This window comes from Mandrillus leucophaeus, unplaced genomic scaffold (genome assembly GCF_000951045.1).
Source record: "Mandrillus leucophaeus isolate KB7577 unplaced genomic scaffold, Mleu.le_1.0 Scaffold622, whole genome shotgun sequence".
In the NCBI taxonomy this organism is placed as follows: Eukaryota; Metazoa; Chordata; class Mammalia; order Primates; family Cercopithecidae; genus Mandrillus; species Mandrillus leucophaeus.
This window is the reverse complement of record NW_012106720.1, coordinates 1,279,764-1,303,939: the sequence shown is the minus strand read 5'-3', so window position 1 is coordinate 1,303,939 and position 24,176 is coordinate 1,279,764. Positions and strand designations below refer to the sequence as shown.

General features: G+C 43.1%; 1 protein-coding gene and 2 long non-coding RNA genes across 5 annotated transcripts; 1 reads left to right on the top strand and 2 right to left on the bottom strand.

Annotated features, from left to right (window-relative positions):
• Nucleotides 1-5,972: 5,972 nt before the first annotated feature.
• On the top strand, nt 5,973-22,196 carry RPL27A (ribosomal protein L27a). Of its 2 annotated transcripts, none has more exons than XM_012000245.1 (5): nt 5,973-5,976; nt 19,593-19,656; nt 20,358-20,433; nt 21,067-21,241; nt 22,026-22,196. In XM_012000245.1, the coding sequence occupies exons 1-5, from the start codon at nt 5,974-5,976 to the stop codon at nt 22,152-22,154; spliced, it is 447 nt and encodes a 148-aa protein (XP_011855635.1). In that variant the 5' UTR covers nt 5,973; the 3' UTR covers nt 22,155-22,196. The 2 variants fall into 2 exon arrangements, with proteins under 2 accessions (XP_011855635.1, XP_011855633.1); XM_012000243.1 differs by lacking the exon at nt 5,973-5,976 and adding an exon at nt 17,723-19,204.
• Nucleotides 8,127-16,161, bottom strand: LOC105554013. 2 transcript variants are annotated; one of them, XR_001008257.1, is made up of 4 exons: nt 16,004-16,161; nt 11,029-11,106; nt 8,792-8,928; nt 8,127-8,638 (listed from the first exon to the last, which is right to left on the bottom strand). It is a non-coding gene; the product is annotated as an uncharacterized LOC105554013 (long non-coding RNA). The 2 variants fall into 2 exon arrangements; XR_001008258.1 differs by having other exon boundaries at nt 16,071-16,107.
• Nucleotides 11,987-13,681, bottom strand: LOC105554012. The gene is made up of 2 exons (XR_001008256.1): nt 12,634-13,681; nt 11,987-12,497 (listed from the first exon to the last, which is right to left on the bottom strand). It is a non-coding gene; the product is annotated as an uncharacterized LOC105554012 (long non-coding RNA).
• Nucleotides 22,197-24,176: the final 1,980 nt, after the last annotated feature.

Here is a 24,176-nt window from a genome sequence, read left to right as displayed (position 1 = left end):
TAATAAAAGCAACATGAATGCAGCCTCTGTGCTCGCTCTCTCTCTCTCTGTCTTCCCCCCTCCACCCTCCACAAAATCTCTTAATATTTTCAGGCCGTGAGTAACTAAAAACTTGAAAAGCAAAACCTTGGATGCAGGGGGACTACTGTATTTCCAAAGAAAATGAAATCAGCATGTCAGAGACATACCTGCACTCCCATGTTCATAGCTGTATTATTCACAACAGCCAGGACAGGGAATCAACCTGTGTCTACTGATGAATGGATAAAGAAAATGTGATATATATATATACACACTATACTATTCAACCAGTAAAAAAAAAAAAGAAGAGGAAAACCTGTCATTTGTGACAACATGGTTGTATCTACAGCACATTGTAAGTGAAATAAGCCAGGCACAGAAAGACAAATACTGTATAAGCTCACTCATGTGGAATCTAAAAAAACTGATCTCATAAAAGTGGACAGTATAAAAGCAGCTACCAGGGTCTAGAGTCGTTGGCAGGGGGCAAGGGTAGTTAGGGAGATGTTGGTCAAAGGATACAAAAATCCAAGTTAGATAGCAGGAATAAGTTCAAGAGATTCATTGTACAGCATGATAAGTGTGGTTAATAATATATTGTATGCTTGAAAGATGCCAGCAGAATGGATGTAAAGTGTTCTCACCACCAAAATGATAATTATGTGAGGTGATGTGTATGTTAACTGGCTAGATTTAGTCATTCTGCAATGTATTTATACTTCAAAACATCATGTTGTACACTGTAAATACATAGTTTTACATGTCAGTTAAAAACTTTTTTAATTAAAAAATATTTATATTTGCTGGCTCAGGCTGCAGAGTTTGTTCTTTCTTCAAAGATTCTCCATGGAATCTCCTCATCAGTTTGGTATTCTAACTGAGTGTGGACTCTCCCCCTGAGCAAAGTGCCACGATGTTGATCACAAGCTTTGAAGACAGGTGAACCTGAATTTGACCTTAACAGGCAGTAGTTGTTAATAAATATCCCAAATAGTTGTCTATAAGTATCCCAATCCCCATATTTTTCATCTATAAAATGGGAGTACTAATACTCCCTTTATAAGGCTGCTGTGGAGTTTACAAAAGATAATGCCTCTACAGTGTCTGCCAACCAGTTAAGTGCTTGATAAATGTGTTTTGTACCTCCCACTTGAAGAACAAAAAGGGACTGTATCACAAGTGAAAAAAGCCTTCTACCCAGGCTTTATTAATTAAGTCATTTATTCAATAAATATTCACTTAAGACCTCCTCTCCTGCATCATGTTCTGTGTTGGGTTGCAGGGTTACAGACATGAGAGGCACCATCTGGATGAATAGGAAGATGCCCACCTCATGCCATCCCCTCAGTTCCAAGCCCCAGAGCAGGAGTACAGGCCTGGGGAGGCTCTGTTGAGGAACTAGAGCCGAAAACCAGATCGACAGACCCTGAGCCCAGGCACAGTCCTTCTTCCATTCAACATAGCAACTGCTCGGCTCTGCCCAGGAAGCAGGAGAAACACGTTTACAGAAATGAACTCGGCCCCATGCAGTGTGGCTCCATCCGGTTGCAGGCATTGAAGCTAGGAAACTGTTTATTCCTCAGCCTCTATCCGCCTCCCCTGCCACCCCTCTACCGGCTCCCACATTTTACTTTAAAAAAAAAAAAAAAAAAAAAGATTTCTGCCCACATTCACAGAAAGAGGATAAACTTTCCAGAAAGCCTGTGTTTTCGGAAAGTAAAAACTCTCTCCAAACATGGCTTCTCAAACTACAGACCAGAAATCTAAGTTTAGGTATTGGGTATTTCACTAGACTAGCCAGTGATAGGTGACAGCTCTGCCTTTCATCAGACAGCTGATTTGGGAGCCATTCTTTTGATCCTTCAGAAAATATTCAGTGGGCAACTGATATCTGCCAGTCCTAGTACATGGAGAACTTACCAGAGTTATTGATCCTTTACTTGAACTTTAAACAATCTGCTCCTCACTGTATTATTATCACCTGTTTATTTGGGTGTCATTCATAGACTATGAGCTCCTTGAAGTCAAGGGCTCTGTCTTTTCTTTTTTTTATTTTTTTTATTTTTATTTTTATTTTTTTTTTTGAGACGGAGTCTCGCTGCGTGGCCCAGGCTGGAGTGCAGTGGCCGGATCTCAGCTCACTGCAAGCTCCGCCTCCCGGGTTCACGCCATTCTCCTGCCTCAGCCTCCCACGTAGCTGGGACTACAGGCGCCTGCCACCACGCCCAGCTAATTTTTTGTATTTTTTAGTAGACACGGGGTTTCACTGGGTTAGCCAGGATGGTCTCAATCTCCTGACCTCATGATCCGCCCGTCTCGGCCTCCCAAAGTGCTGGGATTACAGGCTTGAGCCACCACGCCCGGAGGGCTCTGTCTTTTCATCTCTGTACCCTAAATGCCATACAGCCTGGCACATAGTAGTTAATAAATATCCATGAGGGAGAGACAGACATACAAACCAACAAATACCACACCACATAGGGTCCTCTTAATAGTTCCAAGTAATAAAGAGGAAGTTAGGCCAGACGCGGTGGCTCACACCTGTAATCCCAGCACTTTGGGAGGCCGAGGCGGGCAGATCATTAATCAGGAGATCGAGATCATCCTGGCTAACATGGTGAAACCCTGTCTCTACTAAAAATACAAAAAAATTAGCCAGGTGTGGTGGCGGGCGCCTGTAGTTCCAGCTACTCGGGAGGCTGAGGCAGGAGAAAGGCACGAACCCGGGAGGCAGAGCTTGCAGTGAGCCAAGATCTCGCCACTGCACTCCAGCCTGGATAACAGAGCAAGACTCCATCTCAAAAAAATAAAAAAAGAGGAAGTTTATTCAACTTTTTACCCATAAATGCAAATGTGGAAGGTAACCATGGCCTAGCCAGACCATCAGACCTACTAAAGAATATAAGAAGCCAGACACAGTGGCTCACTCCTGTAATCCCCGCACTTGGGGAGGCCGAGGTGGGCGGATCACCAGAGGTCAGGGGTTCCAGACCAGCCTGGCCAATATGGCGAAATCCCGTCTCTACTAAAAATAAAAAAAATTAGCCGGGCATGGTGGTTGGCACCTGTAATTCTAGCTACTCGGGAGGCTGAGGGAGGAGAATTGCTCGAACCCGGGAGGCGGAGGTTCCAGTGAGCCAAGATCACGCCATTGCACTCCAATCTGGGCAACAAGAGCAAAACTCCGCCTCCCAAAAAAAAAAAAAAGAAAAGAATATAAGATGCCACATAGTACACATATTATATGAGAAATTGCCTCTCTGGTTCCAAATTAAGCATGTTTCCATCTAACAGGCTTTTTTCCCCTATTTACTTAAGTTCTAATAACAGCACTTTTTTTTTTTTAACATTTCTTACTTTCTATAAATGAGGCATAGTACAGAAGGCTTTATGTATATGTCCTCATATAATCTTCACAACAGTCCTATGAGTTAGTAACTATCACCATTAACCCCATTTTACAGGCAAAAAAAAAACCTCTTGGTTTTTACACAACTAGTAATGGCAGGCAGATCAGGAATGACACTCAGATGGCCAAATATACTGACACCAAAGCTTTTGGTTTTTATTCTTCATTGCAATTAGAATAACTCGGCAACAAATATTATGATCCAGGTAACTGTCATATATATAGAGAGAGACAGATGGAGTCTCACTCTGTCGCCCAGGCTGGAGTGTAGTGGCGCGATCTCAGCTCACTGCAACCTCCACTTCCTGGGTTCAAGTGGTTCTCCTGCCTGAGTCTCCCGAGTAGCTAGTGTCTGCCACCACTGGCACCTGCCATCAAACTCAGCAACTTTTTTTTTGTATTTTTAGTAGAGACAGGGTTTCGCCATGTTAGCCAGGCTGGTCTTGAACTCCTGACCTCAGGTGATCCACCTGCCTTGGCCTCTCAAAGTGCTGGGATTACAGGCGTGAGCCACCACAGCACCCAGCCTATATATATGAATTTAATGTTCTCCTTTGAGAGTCACACAGCCTTGACACATGCATAATTCGTTCACGTTAAAAACCTTAAGTGAGATCAAAGACCTGAACTTAAGAGCTAAAACTATAAAACTCCTAGAAGAAAACAAAGGGGAAAATATTTATGACATTGGATTTGGCAATGATTTCTTGAATGTGACACCAAAAGCACAGACAACAACAATAAAAAACATAGATAAGTTGGACTTCATGAAAATTTAAAACTTTGTGCATCCCAGGACACTATCAACAGAATGAAAAAGCAACTCACGGGATGGGAGAAAATATTTGCAAATCGTATATCTAATAAGAGATTGGTATCCAGAATGTGTAAGGAACTTCTACAATTCGACAATAACAAATGATAACCCCATTAAAAAAATGGGCAAACTGAAACTCTATACCCATCAAACGACAACTCCCCATTCCCCCAGTCCCTAGAAATCACCTTTCTAGTTTCTAGCTCTATGAAGCTGACTACTCTAAATATCTCACGTAACTGGAATCATACAGTACTTGCCCTTTTATAACAGGCTTACCTCATTTAGCGTAATGTCCTAAAGCTTCATCCATGTTGTAGCATGTGTCAGAACTTCCTTCCTTATTAAAGCTGAATAATATTCCACTATATGTACATACTACATTTTGTTTATCCATTCATTTGTTGATTAACACTTGGGTTACTTCTACCTTTTGGCTACTGCAAATAATGCTGCTAGAAACATGAGTGTACAAATCTCTCTTCAAGTCCCTACTTTAAATTCTTTTAAGCATATATCCAAAAGTGGAATTACTGGATCATATGATAATTTGATTTTTAATTTTCTGTGGAACTACCATATTTTCCACAGCAGCCACACTGTATTATATTCCCTCCAACAGTGCACAAGTATTCCAATTTCTCTACATTCTTGTCAACATCTATTATTTTCTGGGATTTTTTTGGTTTGTTTGATAGCCATCCTAATAGGCATGAGGTGGTTTCTCATCATGGTTTTGATTTGCATTTCCCTAGTGATTAGTGATGTTGAGTATTTTTTCTTGGGCTTATTGGTTATTTGTACTTCATCTTTGGAGAAATGTATATTCAAATCTTTTGCCCATTTTAAAATCAGGGCTTTTTTTTTTTATTGTTGAGTTGTAGGAGTTCTTTTTATATTATAGATATTAACCCAACAATGCTGGAACCTTTTTTTTCATGGCTTAAAACATCAGAAGTTTATTACTTTCAGTGATTCATGGGTTGACTGAGTAGTTCTTGTGCTTCAGTGATGTCATCTGGGATATGGTCCAGTCCAAAACAGCCTCACTCATGGCTAGCAACTGGTATTGGTTGTCAGGCAGAAACCTCAGTTCTACTCTCCATGTGACTGCTTGGGGTTACTCACAGCATGGAGACTGGATTCCAAGATGGCATATTCCAACCAGCAAACTTAGACATTGCAGATCTCCTGAGGCCCAGCCTTTGAAGTTACACAGCAATATTTCTGCCACATTCCAGTGGTTAAAGTAAGTCATAGGACCAATACAGATTCAAGGGAAACAGAAATAGACTTCACCTCTTGGTGGGATGGGTGGCAGAAAAGTATTGTGACTATCTTTAAATCCCTATAGTCAGGAAGGGCACCATCACCAAAGCTAGCAAAAGGTGCCACCACTGCTGCAGAGGCCCAATGTCATTTGGTCCAAAGCACAGACTGCCTTATGTTGATGTATTGAGACTGCCATCTCCTATTGCTGCTAATACCAACAGTGCTATTTACCATTACTGAAGAATTATGGTAAAGTCACAGGCACCATCCTTCATACTGTCAATACTGCTGAAATCAATGGTACCAAATACCTTGCATCCTCATTGTCCAACATGATTTTAACAAAACTCCTTTAGGACCATGTGCAGTGGCTCACGCCTGTAATCCCAGCACTTTGGGAGGCCGAGGCAGGCAGGTCACTTGAGGTCAGGAGTTCAAAACCAGCCTGGCCAACATGGTGAAACCCTGTCTCTACTAAAAATACAAAAATTAGCTGGGTGTGGTGGCACGTGCCTGTAGCCCCAGCTATTTGGGAGGCTGAGGCAGAAGAATCACTTGACCTCAGGAGGCAGAGGCTGCAGTGAGCCGAGATCGCACCACTGCACTCCAGCCTGGGCGACAGAGCGAGACACTGTCTCAAAAAACAAACAAACAAACAAAAAAACAAAACAAAACAAAAAAAAACCTCTTTTTGGGATTTTATTCACAGCCCCCAATGGCAGCCACCTATCACTCAGGCGCCAGGTCTGTCCAACGGCTGTGGGGCCAGGATCAGAGATTGTTAAGTAACACAGCATGAAACCTGAGGCACTAACACAGAAATCAACCCTCTCCTCTGCCCTTCGGCACTGGAACTGAACCAAACCTGACCACCTCATTTGTTTCTTTTAAGTTTTATTTTAGGTTCAGGGGTACATACTTAGGTTTGTTATATAGGTACATTGTGTGTCATGGGGGGTTTGGTGTATAGATTATTTCATCACCCAGGTAATAATCACAGTACCTGATGGGTAGTTTTTTGTTTTGTCTTGTTTTGTTTTTATTTATTTTTTTGAGACAAAGTCTCACTCTGTCACCCAGGCTGGCATGCAGTGGTGTGATCTTGGCTCATTGCAACTTCCACCTCCCGGGTTCAAGTGATTCTCATGCCTCAGCCTCCCAAGTAGCTGGGACTATAGGCACGTGCCACCATGTCCAGCTAATTTTTGCATTTTTAGTACAGACGGGGTTTCACCATGTTGCCCAGGCTAGTCTCGAACTCCTGACCTCAGATGATCTGCCCACCTCAGCCTCCCAAAGTGCTAGGATTATAGGCATGAGCCACCGCACAAGGCCTGATATGTAGTTTTTTGACCCTCACTCTCCTCCCACCCTCCACCCTCAAGTAGGTCCCAGTATCTGCTATCCCCATCTTTGTGTCCATATGTACTCAATCTTCAGTTCCCACTTATAAGTGAGTACATGAAGTATTTGGTTTTCTATAATGCTGGAACTTTTAAGATATATTTGTGATTCACCATATTTATACATTTAACTCACTGGATTTTCAAGAGTTCTTTAAGTAATTAGGAATGCCTATTTGCTAGATAACTGGAGTACTTACAAAGAATATAAATTACATTTTATTTTATAAAAGCCAATATTAACAAAATTTGTAAATAAGTTCACATATTAATCAAAGGCCCTTTAAATGGCATTGTTAAAATTTATGCCACTTATAAAGAGAATAACATTTGTTAATTAAAATTAAGATTAAGGAAAAACTAAGTTTATGTTTAAAAATCATATATTAATGTAAAAAAATCAAAATAGATCATCTCTCTCCTGTACTCCAAACTCTCAGCAGACTCTGAGAGGCAAGGTAGCTTGCACATGGGTTCAGAGGGCTTAAATATGTAGATAATCCAGACTACACTTTTTAAAACTTTATTATCACAATGAAACACTCGTTTTAAAAAATTATTGGACAGAACTCATGAAAATATGTGTGTGGACCAGCTTGAGAACATTTCACTAATTAAGAGTGTGGGCCAGGTGCGGTGGCTCACGCCTGTCATCCCAGCACTTTGGAAGTCCCCATTTTTAACTAGTGCTATAATGCCTCACAGAGAGCCTAGATTCATGTTTCAAATCACTTGGGAAATACTGCAGAGAACAAAACAAACAGAAAAGATCAACACGATATTTCTAAGTGTTGCTAACTTATTTGACTTTCTCACTGCATAATTTCATTCAATGGATACTCACTGTGCCTCTGTGACATGTCCTGTGCTAGAATAGTAAAATGAAGGCACGCGGTTCCCATCTCCAGTGACTGCACAGTTCCCAATGAGACTGTTTCCTAGGAAACGTGACATTCTGGAGCAAGACACAGGCTCCTCCCTGCTGGGCAGCAGCTTAAATACTGAATAGTTCACTAGTCAGTGTGATTCTATTCAAAATCTGTTCCTGACTAATCCTAGGAGGCCAGTCATTCTCTCTCTGCCTTGGAGTTTTAGTGAGTCAGAACACCTCCTCTCCATCTGGGAAGGCAGCCAAACTTTGAATCAAAACCTTCCCAGGCTTCTTAGTCTGCCACCAATTTAAGGAAATCCCAAACATGAAAAGTTCCAGCTTACAAAACAGATATATTAGGCATCAAGAGGATTCGCTCTGTCTCACAGATTCCCCCAAAGATTGCTTTCAGCAATGAGTGTCCCTTGGGCATTTAAATTCTGATTCTTTCTACACCTGAAATTCAGTTCCTATGAAACAGGAAGAGACCTGTTATGTAGTGGGAGGTGAACTTGTGGTCCTTTGTACTTACCATCTGCAACAGTCTCATGAGCCTTGGCAATCTGCCCTAGATCCTGTATCAAGCCCTGGAAGCAGTCCTTACAGAGCAAATGCTGGCAGGATAGGAGACGAGGGCCCACACCTGGCAGGTAGTGAGGGCACAATGACCAGGTCATTATCACGGCCTCAATCTGTCCACTCTTAGGGCAGGGTTTCTGGCCAACTAATGGCAGCCCCATAAAGCTCATGCCCATGTCCACAGCCATGCCTATGCCCAGAACCAGGGCTTTTCCACTGATATGCTAAGGTGAGAAGCAGCGTGTAGAGTGAGCCAGCTCCACTCCCTGTAAGTGAAGCACAAAGCAGAGTGATCTATTTCTTTTGGGCAGAAAAAAATCTTGTACAGGCCAGAGGGGCCTCGGAGAACAAGGCCTCTAAAGTCCAGGCCATGTTCCTCCCCAGAGCTGGAGGCTCATGCCTCAGCCACAGTTCCTCACCTGGGACCAAAAAGAGAGTCCAGCCATCTCTGCCGTGGAAAACAAAGTCTGGAGGTGTCTGCTTTTGTTTGAAGGCAAACAAACCCTTCAAAAGTGTCCCAGACCTGTGCCTCTCCTTATTGGTAGGCAAGCTTGACCTAAGTTTTAATTTTGGAAAAAGGAAGAAAACTGCATTATTGACAAGTTTATGACAGGCACTTTACATACTGTATTTCAAAGGGGTTAAGACACTTTTACAAATTAAATAAAACCAAGAGGGACAGGCTGAGGAAAGAGGCTTAGAGAGGTTGGGTCATGCACAAAAACAGATGGCAAATGGCAGAGTCCAAATTCAAATCCAAGTCAGTCTGATTCGGGACTCCAGCCTTTTTTTTTTTTTTTTTTTTTGAGACAGGGTCTCACTCTGTGGCCCACGCTAGAGTGCAGTGGCACAGTCACAGCTCACTGCAGCCTTGACTTCCCCAGGCTCAAGTGATCCTCCCACCTCATCCCACCTCAGACTCACAGGTAACTGGGATGACAGGTGCATGCCACCACACGTGGCTAATTTTTTGTATTTTTAGTAGACAGAGTTTCACCATGTTGCCCAGGCTGGTCTCAAACTCCTAGACTCAAGTGATCTGCCTGCCTTGGCCTCCCAAAGTGCTGGAATTACAAGTGTGAGCCACCACACTTGGCCCACACTCTTAATTAGTGAAATGTTCTCAAGCTGAGGTCCACACACATATTTTCATGAGTTCTGTCCTCTAATTTTTTAAAACGAGTGTTTCATTGTGATAATAAAGTTTTAAAAAGTATAGTCTGGATTATTTACATATCTAACACAATATGATTTTGGGGGTAGTGTTAAGAGCCTAGGATCTAGTACACACCAGGCAGTTTTACTTGTCTCAGGTTAATGAGCTGAGAGAGGAGCAGACTTAATACACAAATAATGTATTCTTGCCACTTGAAGTCTAAACGACATTGTGGCACAAAATGATGCATGTTTTACAGTACTTGGAACAGAGAAAGGAAGTGGGAAAATTGAGCCATCATCATTGTGGCATATGTTTGCTGAACTTAGCTACAAGAGTGAGCACCACATTTAAGTCTTAATGATAGTTTACTTTAGAAAAACATCAAGTACATGTGAAATTAATATTATTAATTTGATGACTTTATAGTTTTTTATAATTTATAAACTGTATTCAGTTTTATAGTTGTATAAAAACTAAAGGCCAAAGGAAGTTGTACCTAGTTTTATATTTGTACTTATTTAAGAAACAAAATACAAATCATTTAATTCAAATCTGGGTCTCGGTAATTATGCAAGTTTGAGAAAAATTTCACCCCAGTATGAAGTCTTTAGGAGACAAGCCTTCAGGAAGGAGGAAGGGTGATGGGGCTGGGAGAGGCTAGGTTGCCTGGGGTCCAGAAAGATGCCACTACATAAAGCCATAGATAGATGTGCACTTCTAATTCCTTCTGGGAATTATTTAGCAGAAAACAGCCATAGCAGCAGCATGATTAGAGACAAGGACAGTCTCTATTAGAAGTTCAAGTATGCCTGAGTTTCTTTCGTTGGGCCGGTAGTTCTCAAACTTTTTGGTCTTGGGAACCCCTTTACATATGTTTACTTATTGAAGACTCCAAAGAGAGTTTATTTATGTGAGTTATATCTATTGCTATTTACCACATTAGAAGTTAAAGCTGAGAAAATTTTAAAACACTAATTTTCATAACATAATAAACCTGCTATATGTTAACACGAATAACATACTTTATAGGAAAAAATAACTATTTCTTTTTTTTCCTTTTATTTATTTATATATTTATTTTTTAAGACAGGGTTTTGCTCTGTTGCCTAGGCTGGAGGGCAGTCGTGCGAAGTTCACTGCAGCCTCAAACTTCTGAGCTCAAGCAAACTTCTTGCTTCAGCCTCCTAGGCAGCTAGCACTGCAGGCATGTGCCACCACACCCAACTATTTTATTTTTATTTTTATTTTTATTTTTATTTTTGTAGAGACCAGGTCTTGCTATGTAGCCCAAGCTGGTCTCAAACTCCTGGCCTCAAGTGATCCTCCACATTGGCCTCCCAAAGTGCTGGGATTATAGGCGTGAGCAAGCGGCACCCAGCCTAAAACAAAATTAACTTCTTTCATAAAAATTAATTTAATGAGAAGAGTCACACTGTTTCTCGTATGTGCCAAACTCTTTAACATCTGGCTTAATAGAAGACGGCTGGATTCCCATACCTGCTTCTGCAGTCAATCTGTTATATGTTCTTTTGTTTATAGTATATGAGGAAAATCCAGTCTCACACAGACATATAGCTGGAAAAGATAGGAGTACTTTAATAGCCTTATCAGGTAATTGTGGATATTCTTTGATACCACACCAAAATTCAACAAGTGGTAGTAGTTTCTTAAATGTTATTTATAACGTAGACTCTGAACCGAACTTTTCTATTTCTGTTATATTAAAATCTGCTGATCTTGCTCTTTGAATTACTCTTTTCCCCAGGCATAATTTTTTAACACCAAGCATTGGTCATTTGGAAAATACCAGTTCAATGACTTAAGCAGATGTTCCAAATATCGACACATTTCATTACACAATAACAAAAAAATCACATTCTTTAGAATCACCTCTAATCTCATCAGAAATTTCTTTAAGTATTGAGAAGCTGCCAAACTCAGGGAGGCAGCAAAAACTGTACCAGAATTCTAACTTGTGCTTGAACGCTTGAATTTTATCATTGGCAACAAATACTGTCATTTCACTTTTGAGAAAATATCTGACAAATTCCCATGTCTGATTAACCACAGTTTGTCTGCCAGTTATTGTTTTTTGTTGTTGTTGTTGTTGTTGTTGTTTTTTGAGATAAGAGTTTTGCTCTTGTTGCCCAGGCTGGAGTGTGCAATGGCATGATTTTCGCTCACTGCAACCTCCGCCTCCCAGGTTCAAGTGATTCTCCTGCGTCAGCCTCCCAAGCAGCTGGGATTACAAGCATGCACTGCCACACCCTGCTAATTTTGTATTTTTAGTAGAGACATGATTTCTCCATGTTGGTCAGGTTGATCTTGAACTCCCGACCTCAGGTGATCTACCCGCCTTGGCCTCCCAAAGTGCTGGGATTATAGGCATGAGCCACCGTGCCCCGCCTGCCAGTTGTCCTTTCGTGTAATACTGATGTTTCATTTTTTATTTATTTTTATTTATTTATTTATTTATTAGATGGAGTCTCGCCCTGTCATCAGGCTGGAGTGCAGTGGTGTGATCTTGGTTCACTGCAACCTCCGACTCCCTGGTTCAAGTGATTCTCCTGCCTCAGCCTCCTAAGTAGCTAGGATTACAAGCATACACCACCACGCCCAGGTAATTTCTGTATTTTTAGTAGAGACGGGGTTTTACCATGTTGACCAGGATGGTCTCGATCTCCAGACCTCGTGATTCACCTGCCTCGGCCTCCCAAAGTTTACAGGTGTCAGCCACCACACCTGTCTGTGATGTTTCATTTTTTAAAAGGCTAGTTTAACTTGCAACTCAATAGCACAAGCACAGTTTCTCACTTTGATATGTAGCAGGAACACTTTTTCTTCACACAGAATATCAAAAAGAAATCTAAAAAAGTACTTCAGAATTTAAGATTGAGATTTAATAAAAATTGTTACCACTTCATCATTGATGGACATTCTTCAGGTAAACTCTCTTCCTCTTCCTCCTCCTTCTTCTTCTACTACTACTACTACTACTACTACTACTACTACTACTACTACTACCGGCAGATGCCTAGTGGTAAAGAATATAATGTTTACTACTACTACTACTACTACTACTACTACTACTACTACTACCACCACCGGCAGATGCCTAGTGGTAAAGAATATAATGTTTTGTTCCAGTTCGGTGCCCAAAACATCAGCAGTTTTATGCAACATTGCTTTGGCATCAGTGCAAATGTCAACCAGTGAAAAGATCAAATAACACGTTAGCTTTATTATTAAAATTGTTTTGACCTGTGGACCCCCTGAAATGATCTCAGGGACCCCCTACCCCATAGGGTCTACAGATCACACTTTGAGAACTACTGCATTAGACCTTGCATCACAATTCTGGGAATTCAGGGAGGTATCATGGCTTTCCACCACGAGCAAGTACTACACAGGGTAAGAATATAAAGAAGCAAGCATCTCATTTATGTCTTAGAAAGCCATTGAAGTTACTCCATGAAAGTAAAAGTTTAATTTAAAGGCACATTCACACAATGAGTTTCTGATTTGAGAAGAGGAAGGGTCAAATGACCCCATTTCTGCCCCCTTTCTGTGGCTGCTTTCATCATAAATTAGTTCTTCCCTCTCCTTCTTATCTCCCCTGACCTAGAAGAGTGGAGGGGACAGAGTTTGGAAGACTATACTTACACCAAGATAGTAAATTCAAATGCCTACAGGGACTGGGCAATCTATATGAATAAAGTGCTTTACTTAAAAGAATGTGGGTCTAGTGTCTCCAAATCTTAGTTTTCCAAAACCCCAGAAATTCTTATTTTTATTTAAATTTTAAAATGTTGGTAAAAAGTTAAATTTTAAGACATTACCTTGTCACAAACCACCTCCTTTTAACATCTTACCACATCTGTATTTAAGAAAAGGAAAATACTGACTGGAGTACCTTAAGCTTGCCAAGGAATGACGGAACAAGTCATTCCACATCACACTGGCAATAAGAATTTCAAAGATAGTTTGCATGAGGGGTACAGAACAAATTATCATAAAAATAACACTCATTTTAGGGAGAAAGAGTAGGTAATGAGAGTAGCTACTCTTTGCTAGGCTGTGTTATATATGATACATTATTTGTTTGCTTGTTTAATGTATGTCTTAGACATAGTCTTAGGGAAGGACTTTTGCCCTTCCCTATTCACAATTGTACCTGCCCTTCACTTGCCTGACACCTAGTGCAGGAACACAGTATACACTCAATTAATATTTATAAAATGAATGAATTAATCTCATCATTTTTTCATTATACAGACAAGAAAACAGATTCAAAGAGAATATGCTATTTGTTCAATACAATTCAGTTAGTAAAAACAGAACTAGGAGACTGGGTGTGATGGTCACGCCTGTAATCCCAGTGCTTTGGGAGGTCGAGGTAGGAGGGCTGCTTGAGGCTAGCAGTTTGAGACCAGCCTGGGCCACATACAAGACCCTATCTTTAAAAACAACAACAACAACAACAACAGAACTAGGCAATGAACCCAAGTTTCTGTGTTCTTTCCATTAATTTTATCCTCTGAAATTAAATGAAAACCCAAATACGTAACTTCTTTTTTCTGCTATTGTATAAACTGTTCTCAAAGACTCTAGAATTTCTCTTTTCATGTTTTGTTACTCTGAGTTTAATGGCAGCACGGTTTTCCACCCTAGTTTCCGACAAAGCTTTAGGAATATAATTGCCATGTAGAACAATCTATCCAACACCGGAAAGAAAGACTCCTAAAAATCCCTAATCTTCCAATTAGATTATTTTTACTTTGTGCTGAAGAAAACCCCGCCTGATCTTATGGATTTCCCCTAAATGCCATATATCAAAAACTACTGATAAAGGCAAACAAAAACCCCCAAGGCTAGGGAGGTTAAAATGAAACTGGAAACTGTACATATTGCTGGTGAATAAATTGGCACAATCCTTTTGGAAAAAATATATAGTAACATAAAATGAATCACAAAAATGTTCATACCATATAATCCAGCAGTCTCACTCCTGGGAATTTATCCTAGACAAGTTATTCAACAGGAGAAGAAAATATTATATACAAATGCTCATTCCATCATTGTCTCTAACAGCAAAGAATACAGTAAGAATTTTTTTAAAAAACAAAACACATAAGAAAGTGGCTTAATAAATGATAGTATATGCTGAAAATAAATTACTCTTCAGCTGTTAAAAATAATCATGAAGACTGGTTAGTGATACGAAAAACTGCCATGGTATTAAATAAAAAGCAAAATACAAAAGGATTTGTATACTATGATCATCAACTTTGCAGACAGCTATGTCTCCACGTATACAAGGGTTGAAAGGTAATACTCAGAAAACGGCACCATAGGGTGGAATGATTTGAGTTGCTTATACTTAAATTTTTTTCAGAATTTTTTTTACTGTTGTACTATCTATTATGTATACTTTTTCAAGTCTTTCTGAAATAAATTGGGATTTCTGAGTTTTTCTCTAATTCTCACTTGGAAAAAAAGCAGAAACACTGCTTCTTCCCATCTTGATTAACAGTGTTCTACTTAAAAGAGAAAACAAACATAGTATTTCCAAATGTCCATATCTAAAGATGGAGAGCAAGAAAACAGAGCTGGATCCATCCAGGATGTTGCTGCTATCTGAAGGACTGATGTCGAATTCAGGAACCCAGCAAAGAGAGAAAGGAAGAGGGATCACCAGGGCCTTCTTCAGGGTGATGATGTGTTCCCAAGGCCACCTGGAGAGAGGCCCGGCGCAGCAAAAAATCAGCACACTTGCCTGCTTCACCAGGATGCTGCCTGGTATCATCTCTTCCATTCATTTCAGAGGTATTTTCTGAGGCCCTCACACTCTGAGGAAGCCCAGATGCCTGAGATGTCACAAAGCTATGCTGTACTTCAGAAGAGATGTCACAGAGAAGGACACCCCTCAGGAGTCATGGCCAAAGGTCATGTCCCATGTGCCTAGTTGGGAGGGACAGGTCCCCTAATGCCAAATATCTGGCTGCTACTCCACTTTGCAGACAGAGAACTCAGCTTTGTCTGCTCTCTCAGACCTCTGTCCACCTAGGAAAAGTGACACACACTGAACAAACCCCACATGAGTTGTGTGTTTAAGTCATGTGGTTGCCTTTTGAAGGAGAGGGAGCTGGATAGAAAACTGGATAGAGCCAGATAACTACCCAGGGTACTCCCTCTACAACCAGATCAAACCATTGATAAGAAGAATGTTAGGTGAGCACAGAACCCAACGGGGAGTGCTGGGTCCACTCTGGGAGGTCTTCTGTTCAGCCGGGTGGCCTGAGGGACAGGATGTAGCTCCTCCATAACCAAGGAACCTGGCGAACTATCCAGGAGGAGTGTCTCAGCACCTAGAACCCTACCCCAACTCCTTGCAGTGGTGGTCCTCATTGCAGGCCCCAGCTCTAATATCCCTGATGGTTCCCTTCCATTCCCAAGGCTCTGCCCAGCTTACCTGCATTGACAGATCATCTTCCCAAGGTTAGGTTCCAGGTAACCCAGCTCATTTCTTGTGCACTTACTGGCCAGTTTTGATGTCAAATAGAGGATGATCTCTTCTTTGATCTCACCTCCTACTCTCAAGACCCCTCTTCCTACTGGTCACATGCAGTATGTGATTAAGGTTGATGGAGGGATGAAGACCATAATGCTGTGAGGTCAGAGAGGGACTGGTCACTGAGGTAAAAGCAGGAGATCTGGAGAGAGAAGACTAAAGGCTACGCCCAGGCTCTGTAGCTGACCACCTATGCAGTGTCTGACAAGTTACCCAATTCTTCTGTGCTTCAGTTTTCACATGCATAAAATGAGGCTGGTAGTGCTGTACCTTCAGGCAGATGCATTTTGTAAACTGCCAAGTGCTCTGAAAATGTTGGTTGTTATCCTTGTAGACTGAAGTGTTCTGGGAAGAAACAGAATATAACGTGGACCTTAAAGGTTGAGGAAGATTCAGGACACATGGTCAGGAAGAGGATAGGCACTCCGGGATGGGAAACAGCATGAGCAAAGGCAAAAATGCAGATGGGATATACCAAACATGGCTGCAGTAGAAAGCTTGTGTAAGGGAGAGGCTGAGGTAAGGTTGGAAAGGCAAGTGGGCTATATTCTGTTGGTCATAAGGAGCTATTGAACTTTTTGATCAAGTAAGTAAAAGAATGGGAGTCATGTTTTTGGAATACTAACCTGGTGGAGATGTGAAGGATACAGAGATTGGAGCAGGGTTAGAAGGCAGGCAGAGTGAACAAAGGAAGGTGTTGTAAACTCCAGATAAGAGATATGATGCGGGCCTGAATGAAGGCAGGGGCACTAAGGCTTAAACAGAGGAAGTACATTGGAGAGAGAGAACAGAAACAAAAGGATAGGGTGACAGTGCAGCAGAAGAGGAGAAGGTTTGGGGACAATTTTCATTATCTAGGTGGACAATGGTGCTACTCACCAAGACAGAGAATAAAGGAGAAGGCACCAGTGAGCAGTGAAGATTGAGTTCTTTGGATATGTTTACTTTGTCTGTAGAATGTCCAAGGAATACTAACCAGTAATTAAGTGACCATATGGATGTGGAGCTCAGCAATAAGGATGTGAATTGAAGCCACCCAAGAAGACCATATACTGTGAAAACATAAGGACAAGGACAGAAGGCTGAGGAACATCAACATTTAAATGGTGGACAACGCTGGAAGAATCTGAAAAGAAGACTGAGAAGTGACCAAAGAGTAGGAGGAAGGCAAGACTTTCTCTAGGAAAAGACGTCAACAGATTAAAGTACAACAGAAAGAACAAGTGGTATCAAGAATAGGAAGAGTCCAATTTGGCAATTGGTTCATTAATGGCATTAGTAAGAGCAATTTCATTGCAGTCACAGGCTGTGAGCTACATTGCAGAGAACAATGGATGGGAAGGTGCAAATGGGCAGGATTTGTAGACTACTCTTTTGGGGAGCTTGGCTGTAAAGGAAAGGGCAAGGACATGGGAGAATTTTGGATTTTTTTTTTTTTTTTTTTTTGAGATCGAGTCTGGCTCTGTCACCCAGGCTGGAGTGCAGTGGCGTCATCTCGGCTCACTGCAAGCTCCACCTTCCCGGTTTACGCCATTCTCCTGCCTCAGCCTCCCGAGTAGCTGGGACTACAGGCGCCCGCCACCTCGCCCGGCTAATTTTTTGTATTTTTAGTAGAGACGGGGTTTCACCGTGTTAGTCAGGATGGTCTCGATCTCCTGACCTCGTAATCCGCCCGCGTTGGCCTTCCAAAGTGCTGGGATTACAGGCGTGAGCCACCGCGCCCGGCCAGAATTTTGGATATTTTTATATTTTAGCTGAAGGGGGCAAGAGAAATAAAAATAAATAAATACACACTCACGCTCACACATACACACAGGGAATAACTGAGGGGGTGGGAGTTTAAAAATTTATTTCATTTTTCCCATGGGATCTATTAATAGATTAGCGAGGGGATGGGATCTTGAACACTGGCTGAAGTAACCGACTTAAGAGAGAAGACACGCTGCTATTAGCGAAGACAGGCAGGTGAGGGGAAGTTCATTTATTCACTCAACAATCACTAGTTGAGTGTGGATAAAAGAAAACCGTCCTTGACCACATAAGGAATTAGGTCTAGTAGGGAAGACAAACGTAGGTCAATAAATTACATAAGGGCTGTACTAGATTGTATGGTGGTACAGGTGGGGAAGCGAGCAACTATGTCTGCATTGTGTCCAGGAAAGGGTCACAGGCGTGTTATGTAGATTCTGGAGAAAATTCAAAAACAGCATTTATTTTTACTTATTTACTTTTGTATGTAGAGACAAGGGTCTCACTATGTTGCCCAGGCTGTTGTTGAACTACTCGCCTCAAGCAATCCTCGCGCCTCGACCTCCGAAAGTGTTGGGACTACAGGTGTAAGCCACCGCGCCTGGCCTAAATGTGGCATTTAGAAAAAGTATTTACAATATCTGCATTAAAAGAACCATAAAGCAACCAGGCATCTAAGTCCCTGAACCGATTTAAGTTGCTCAAACCTGAGAGGACAACCAAATGATAGCAGAAGGGCAAAAGAGAAAGGAAGCCGGAGTGCCCACTCAGGAGTGTGAGCGGGAGGAGGCATTTCGGGAGCCGCCCGAGCTTCAGAAAACGGAGCGAGACACCAGGTGGCCATACTGAGGATTAAACAGGGCCTCGCGGTTCCGCACTGCGGCCGGGAGACAAACCAGCCGCCACTATCACCAGCCCCGAGCAAACCACTAAGAACTGGGGAGGCGCGAGGGGCGGCTCAGGGCTGGCGCATTTGGTGAGGAGCTTGATACCGAGGCCCTTAGGGTCGGCTTAGGCGGTTCCCTGGCCCAGGCGCCAGAAAAGGGGCCGGCTCAAGCAGGCATGGGCGGCGTGCAGTACAGCACACCTAGCCCCGATTCTTCAACAGTTCTCGTCTTCCGAGCCTGTCACAGCCGGCTTCACCGAGACCGTTCACCTCCACCACAAGATTCTGTGAAGGGTATCACCACCCAGAGGAGGCGACTAGGAGACGCGCAATCCCGCGAGACCAAGAGGCCCCGCCCGAAGCCCGGCCTCTGTGACCGGAAGTGAGGCACTTGGCCCCGCCCCCCGTGCCCGATACCTCGCGAGACTTGGCGAAGGCCTTCCTTTTTCGTCTAGGCTGCCGACATGGTAGGTGTTTCGCTTCTTGCCTCCTCTTCCTTGCCGGCGGGGACTCCTAAGCTCATTCCCATTGCCCGTAGTCATCCACTCCCTACCATGGTCGGGGCTTCCAGGCTGCGCATGGCCGCCTGCAGGGCAGGGTGGCCGGCGCGGGCGCGGGCGCGGGGCGGGGCTCCCGGAGCCGTCTGTTAGGCCCGCGGTGCAGATCTCTAGGACACGCGGCCTCCGGCGCTACCGTGGTGAGCACGGCCCTAGGCCGATCGGTACCCTCAACTTTACCGAACGCTCAATTAGTTGGGTCCTTGATTCACAGGCTTACAGGCCCATCTCACAGCTGGCAGGCATCGCCCCCTGCCCCTAATTCCTTAGGCCTTACCACCAAGCTTTTTCCACACAGCCATCCAGACTGAGGAAGACCCGGAAACTTCGGGGCCACGTGAGCCACGGTCACGGCCGCATAGGTGAGTGCCGGCTTCCCCTCGGGGTGGGCCTTGGGCTCTCTTCGGGTGCTTAGCTAGTCTGGAGATCGGTAGCCTATAAGAATAAGACCTTTTTGTGGGGTCAAGTTGGACAGCTGTTGATTTTTTTCTGAGGATCCTGTAGTAGTCCAGTTCTAAGGAATTTCACATCAGTGGAGTAATAGGAATTGAGCAGGCACGGTATTAGGTTAGTTGAAGACGTGGAGTACTGTGGGAATGCTGTGATGTGGAACCTGAAAAGATGTTTCACCCGGAATCCTGAAGTAATCGCATTGCTGAAACCGGCATCGGTAGGGTAGGAACAGCGTAAGCGGGACACAGACGTCTGGGGAAACGCTCGGCTTTTGTACGAGGAAGTATTGAGAGGCATGAGAAGGCTGTGTGGTGCATGTAGCTTTTTTGGGGGGGGCGGGGAGGAAAGACTGATCACTGTCGCCCAGGCTGGAGTGCAGTGGCGAAATCTCGGCTCAAGCGATTCTCCTGCCTCAGTAGCTGGTATTACAGGTGTGCGCCACCACGTCCGGCTAGTTTTTCTATTTTTAGTAGAGTCGGGGGTTTCTCTGTTGGCCAGGCTGGTCTCGAACTCCTAACCTCAGGTGATCCGCCCGCCTCGGCCTCCTAAAGTGCTGGGATTACAGGCATGAGCCATCACACCGGCCCCATGTAGCTTTGTATTCCTGCAGGCAAGCACCGGAAGCACCCCGGAGGCCGCGGTAATGCTGGTGGTCTGCATCACCACCGGATCAACTTCGACAAATAGTAAGTGTCCTTGGACTGCTTTTGACACAGCTTGGGAGGTAGGGGCAGAGAGAGGGCTGGCTTAAACAAAAAGTTTAGAAGCAAGCCTTGCCTACTCCTGTTTTTTTACCAAGTTAACACTTCGTGTGAACTGAGAACCTGTCATCGAGGCTAGAGTCACGCTTGGGTATCGGCTATTGCCTGAGTGTGCTAGAGTCCTCGGAGAGTAACTGCTGATCTTATTCACTGGCTGTGGGCCTTGTGGCACAGTCAGTCACCAGGTTAGAGACATGCTTCACATTCACCTACTCACAAACTAGTGGATGATCAATTTTGGCTATTCGGAAGACCTTTATTATAGGAGTATGTAGATTTTCCATAGAGTGCTGTTATGTGGCTTGAATTTTAGTCTCAGCCCTGCCTCTAACATTGTCAGTGGTTTATCCTGGTTCCAGGAAATAAGACTAGCCTTTTCCTCATGATAGTCTTTGGTGGTTTTTAAAACCGTTGTTTAAGTCAACAGATGTATCATGTGCCTGACACTGCTCTACATCAGTGAACAATTTACACTGTAATGGGGGAGGTAACTATAAAGATGATAAACATAGCATCTTAATTGGAGTGTGTATGAAGGTGGTTGTTATCTCTTCCTAGCCACCCAGGCTACTTTGGGAAAGTTGGTATGAGGCATTACCACTTAAAGAGGAACCAGAGCTTCTGCCCAACTGTCAACCTTGACAAATTGTGGACTTTGGTCAGTGAGCAGACACGGGTGAATGCTGCTAAAAATAAGACTGGGGCTGCTCCCATCATTGATGTGGTGCGATCGGTAAGTTAATTGGATGTTTTTCTATACTTCCATACCTTCCCTTACAAAAACTCTGGCTTAATCTAATCCACTTAAAACCTGTACTTCCCAGTTACCTACCAGACGTCGATTCTTCCTGTGGTAGAATTATCATAGGTATTTCCCTGTCAGTAACAGTGCCTACTGTCACTGCCCAGGTTGTATCAGGTTTGCATTTTGTGCTTGAACTATAGGTGGTTCTGATCGAGCACAGCTCTTGGCCCTTCATGTTCCCCAGATAATAGAATACTAATACGTTCCATCGATACTCAGTGCTGTACATTATCTGAAGAGATTCTCCCCCAAAACAGATATATTTTGTTTGTCCTTGGTGGGGGGTTCTGGTCCCTGTGTTAGTCTTAACTCTCATGAATATGGAGGTAATCTTAAGAGGCCAGAACCCTAGGGGCGCTTTAAATTGACTTCCCAGCCTATTTAATGTCCATTGAGTAGTTTTAGTGGTCAGGAAGGTGGTTGTCTTCTTTTGCTTAGCAGGGGGTTTTTGAGCAGGAGGAGGCTTATGCTTTGCCGAGACTAGAGTCACATCCTGACACAACTCTTGTCCTGGTGTGCTAGAGTACTCGAAGAGAATCTTCTGGTCTTGATTCACTGGTGGGGGCAGTTGGTGCCCCCGTTAGTGCCCAGATCAGAAACATACATACCCTGCCTAGGGATTTAGAAAGTGGGCTGGCAGTCTTTCCTCATACCCATCACGCAGTAGGTACCTGCTACAGTGTATTGTAAACTTTTTTCTCTGTTCTTCCAGGGCTACTACAAAGTTCTGGGAAAGGGAAAGCTCCCAAAGCAGCCTGTCATCGTGAAGGCCAAATTCTTCAGCAGAAGAGCTGAGGAGAAGATTAAGGGTGTTGGGGGGGCCTGTGTCCTGGTGGCTTGAAGCCACGTGGAGGGAGATTCATTAAATGCTGACTAATTTTTCTTGGTGGTGTGAGTATAGGTTCTTCAGTGGCATCTCTACATCCTGTGTGCATTGGGAGCCCAGGTTCTAGTACTTAGGGTATGAAGACATGGGTTCCTCTGCTGACTTCCTTCAGAAAGTATATGGTAAAGATAAGACCAACACAGGCATTGGCCAGTGAAACATTTCTGTTTATAAAGTCAGAATGATACCTGTTGATCACTGAAAGGTCTGCATGTATTGTATTCTGAATTTTACAGTGAATGGGAGAATGTACCCTAATTGTTCGATGGGTCTCAAAAGGAAAGATTCCATTTTTAATGGTTCACATTCTAAAGAGGGCCAGTGTGATAGCAATGAGGTGGTCCTTTAGGACTTAATTCCTCGGCCCAAGGTTTTTCCTCTTGGCCCCCCTTTTTTTTAAACGGAGTCTCTCTCTTGCCAGGCTGGAATGCAGTGGCATGATCTCGGCTCCTAGGTTCAAGCAATTTTCCTGTGTCAGCTTCCTGACTAACTGGGATTACAGGCACCTGCTACCATGCCCAACTAATTTTTGTATTTTCAGTAGAGCTGGGGTTTCACCATGTGGGCCATGCTGGTCTCTTAACTCCTAACCTCAAGTGATCTGTCCACCTTGGCCTCCAAAAGTCCTGGGATTATAGGTGTGAGCCACCACACCCGGCCATGGCTCCTTAATCTTGATCGAAATTCTTGTTATATTTTGAATGTGATGAATTAGAGTCTGGAGATGGGGGTCCAGCAATCTGCAATTTCAATATGCCAGGGCTTTTCTGTATGTCAAAGTGGGTTTGAGATGGTTAATTTTTCTTCTAGTCTGAAATGTATCGAGAAAATTTGGAAATCCTGAAGACCAGAAATTGAAATAAGTTTTTCTAGGATTTGTGTCTCTTGCCGTTGGAAAACTGATGGTGACTAATGCATGTTTACAAATAAGATCCTCATAGATCTTAGGGTAAATTATAATTTGCTACCGTTTTATGATTCTTCTTGTGATTTTGAACTTTTTTTGACCCAAAATAAGGCAGTCTAAAATTAGGCAAATAAGACGGCGCTTAGACTCCTGGGTTTTAGTTAGTGGAGGTTTTCTGTGGGGTCATAATATGCATAAGCCGAGAACCATGGTTGTCTATGGGACATATCTGTCAGGATAACCTTTAGAGGATGTTGGGGATCAAATACAAGGCACAGAGAAACACTGAATTGGCTTACACAAGAATAGGATAGAATTACAAGCAGTAGTGAAACCTTGATTCAGCTGGACAATTTTAAGCAAATGTATCATTTGGCTTGTATCTTCTGTTGTGCTGGAGGAGGTTAGAAATAGGGACTCTCCAGACCAGCCTAACCAACCTGGAGAAATCTTGTCTCTACTAAAGACACAAAATTAGCCGGGCGTGGTGCCACATGCCTGTAATCCCAGCTACTTGGGAGGCTAAGCCAGGAGAATCTCTTGAACCCAGGAGGCGTAGGTCACGGTGAGCCGAGATCGTGCCATTGCACTCTAGCCTGCCATTCCACCCTAACAAGAGTGAAACTCAGTCTCAAAAAAGTAAAGGTTCTCCATTAGAGCCCATAGAGGACTTTTAATATGGAACCTGAATTCAAGGATCCCACAATAAGTGGTCAGTAGTTAATGATGAATTAAAGACTAAATGTTTGGTCTCCACCCAATACCTGTGTGACTTTTAGTCCCAATTTCCTCATCTTTAAAATTTAGGTGAAAGTGCCTACCTGAGGATTGTATAGATTAAAATGGAAGCCATGCACTTAATTTTTGTGTTTGACTTAGTAACAAGTGCAAACTATTATGGGAGCAGATGGAGTCAATTGGCCTTCATGTGATTGTCAGTGGGAAATTGGTCCAAGCAGAGGGAATACTGGTTCGGGAAGCTGGTTTGGGAAGGTTAGGCAAACGGGAAGTGCTATGGTGAAGAGAAAGATTACTCTGACTGGGCTGTAAAGGACAGCTACAATGGGAGG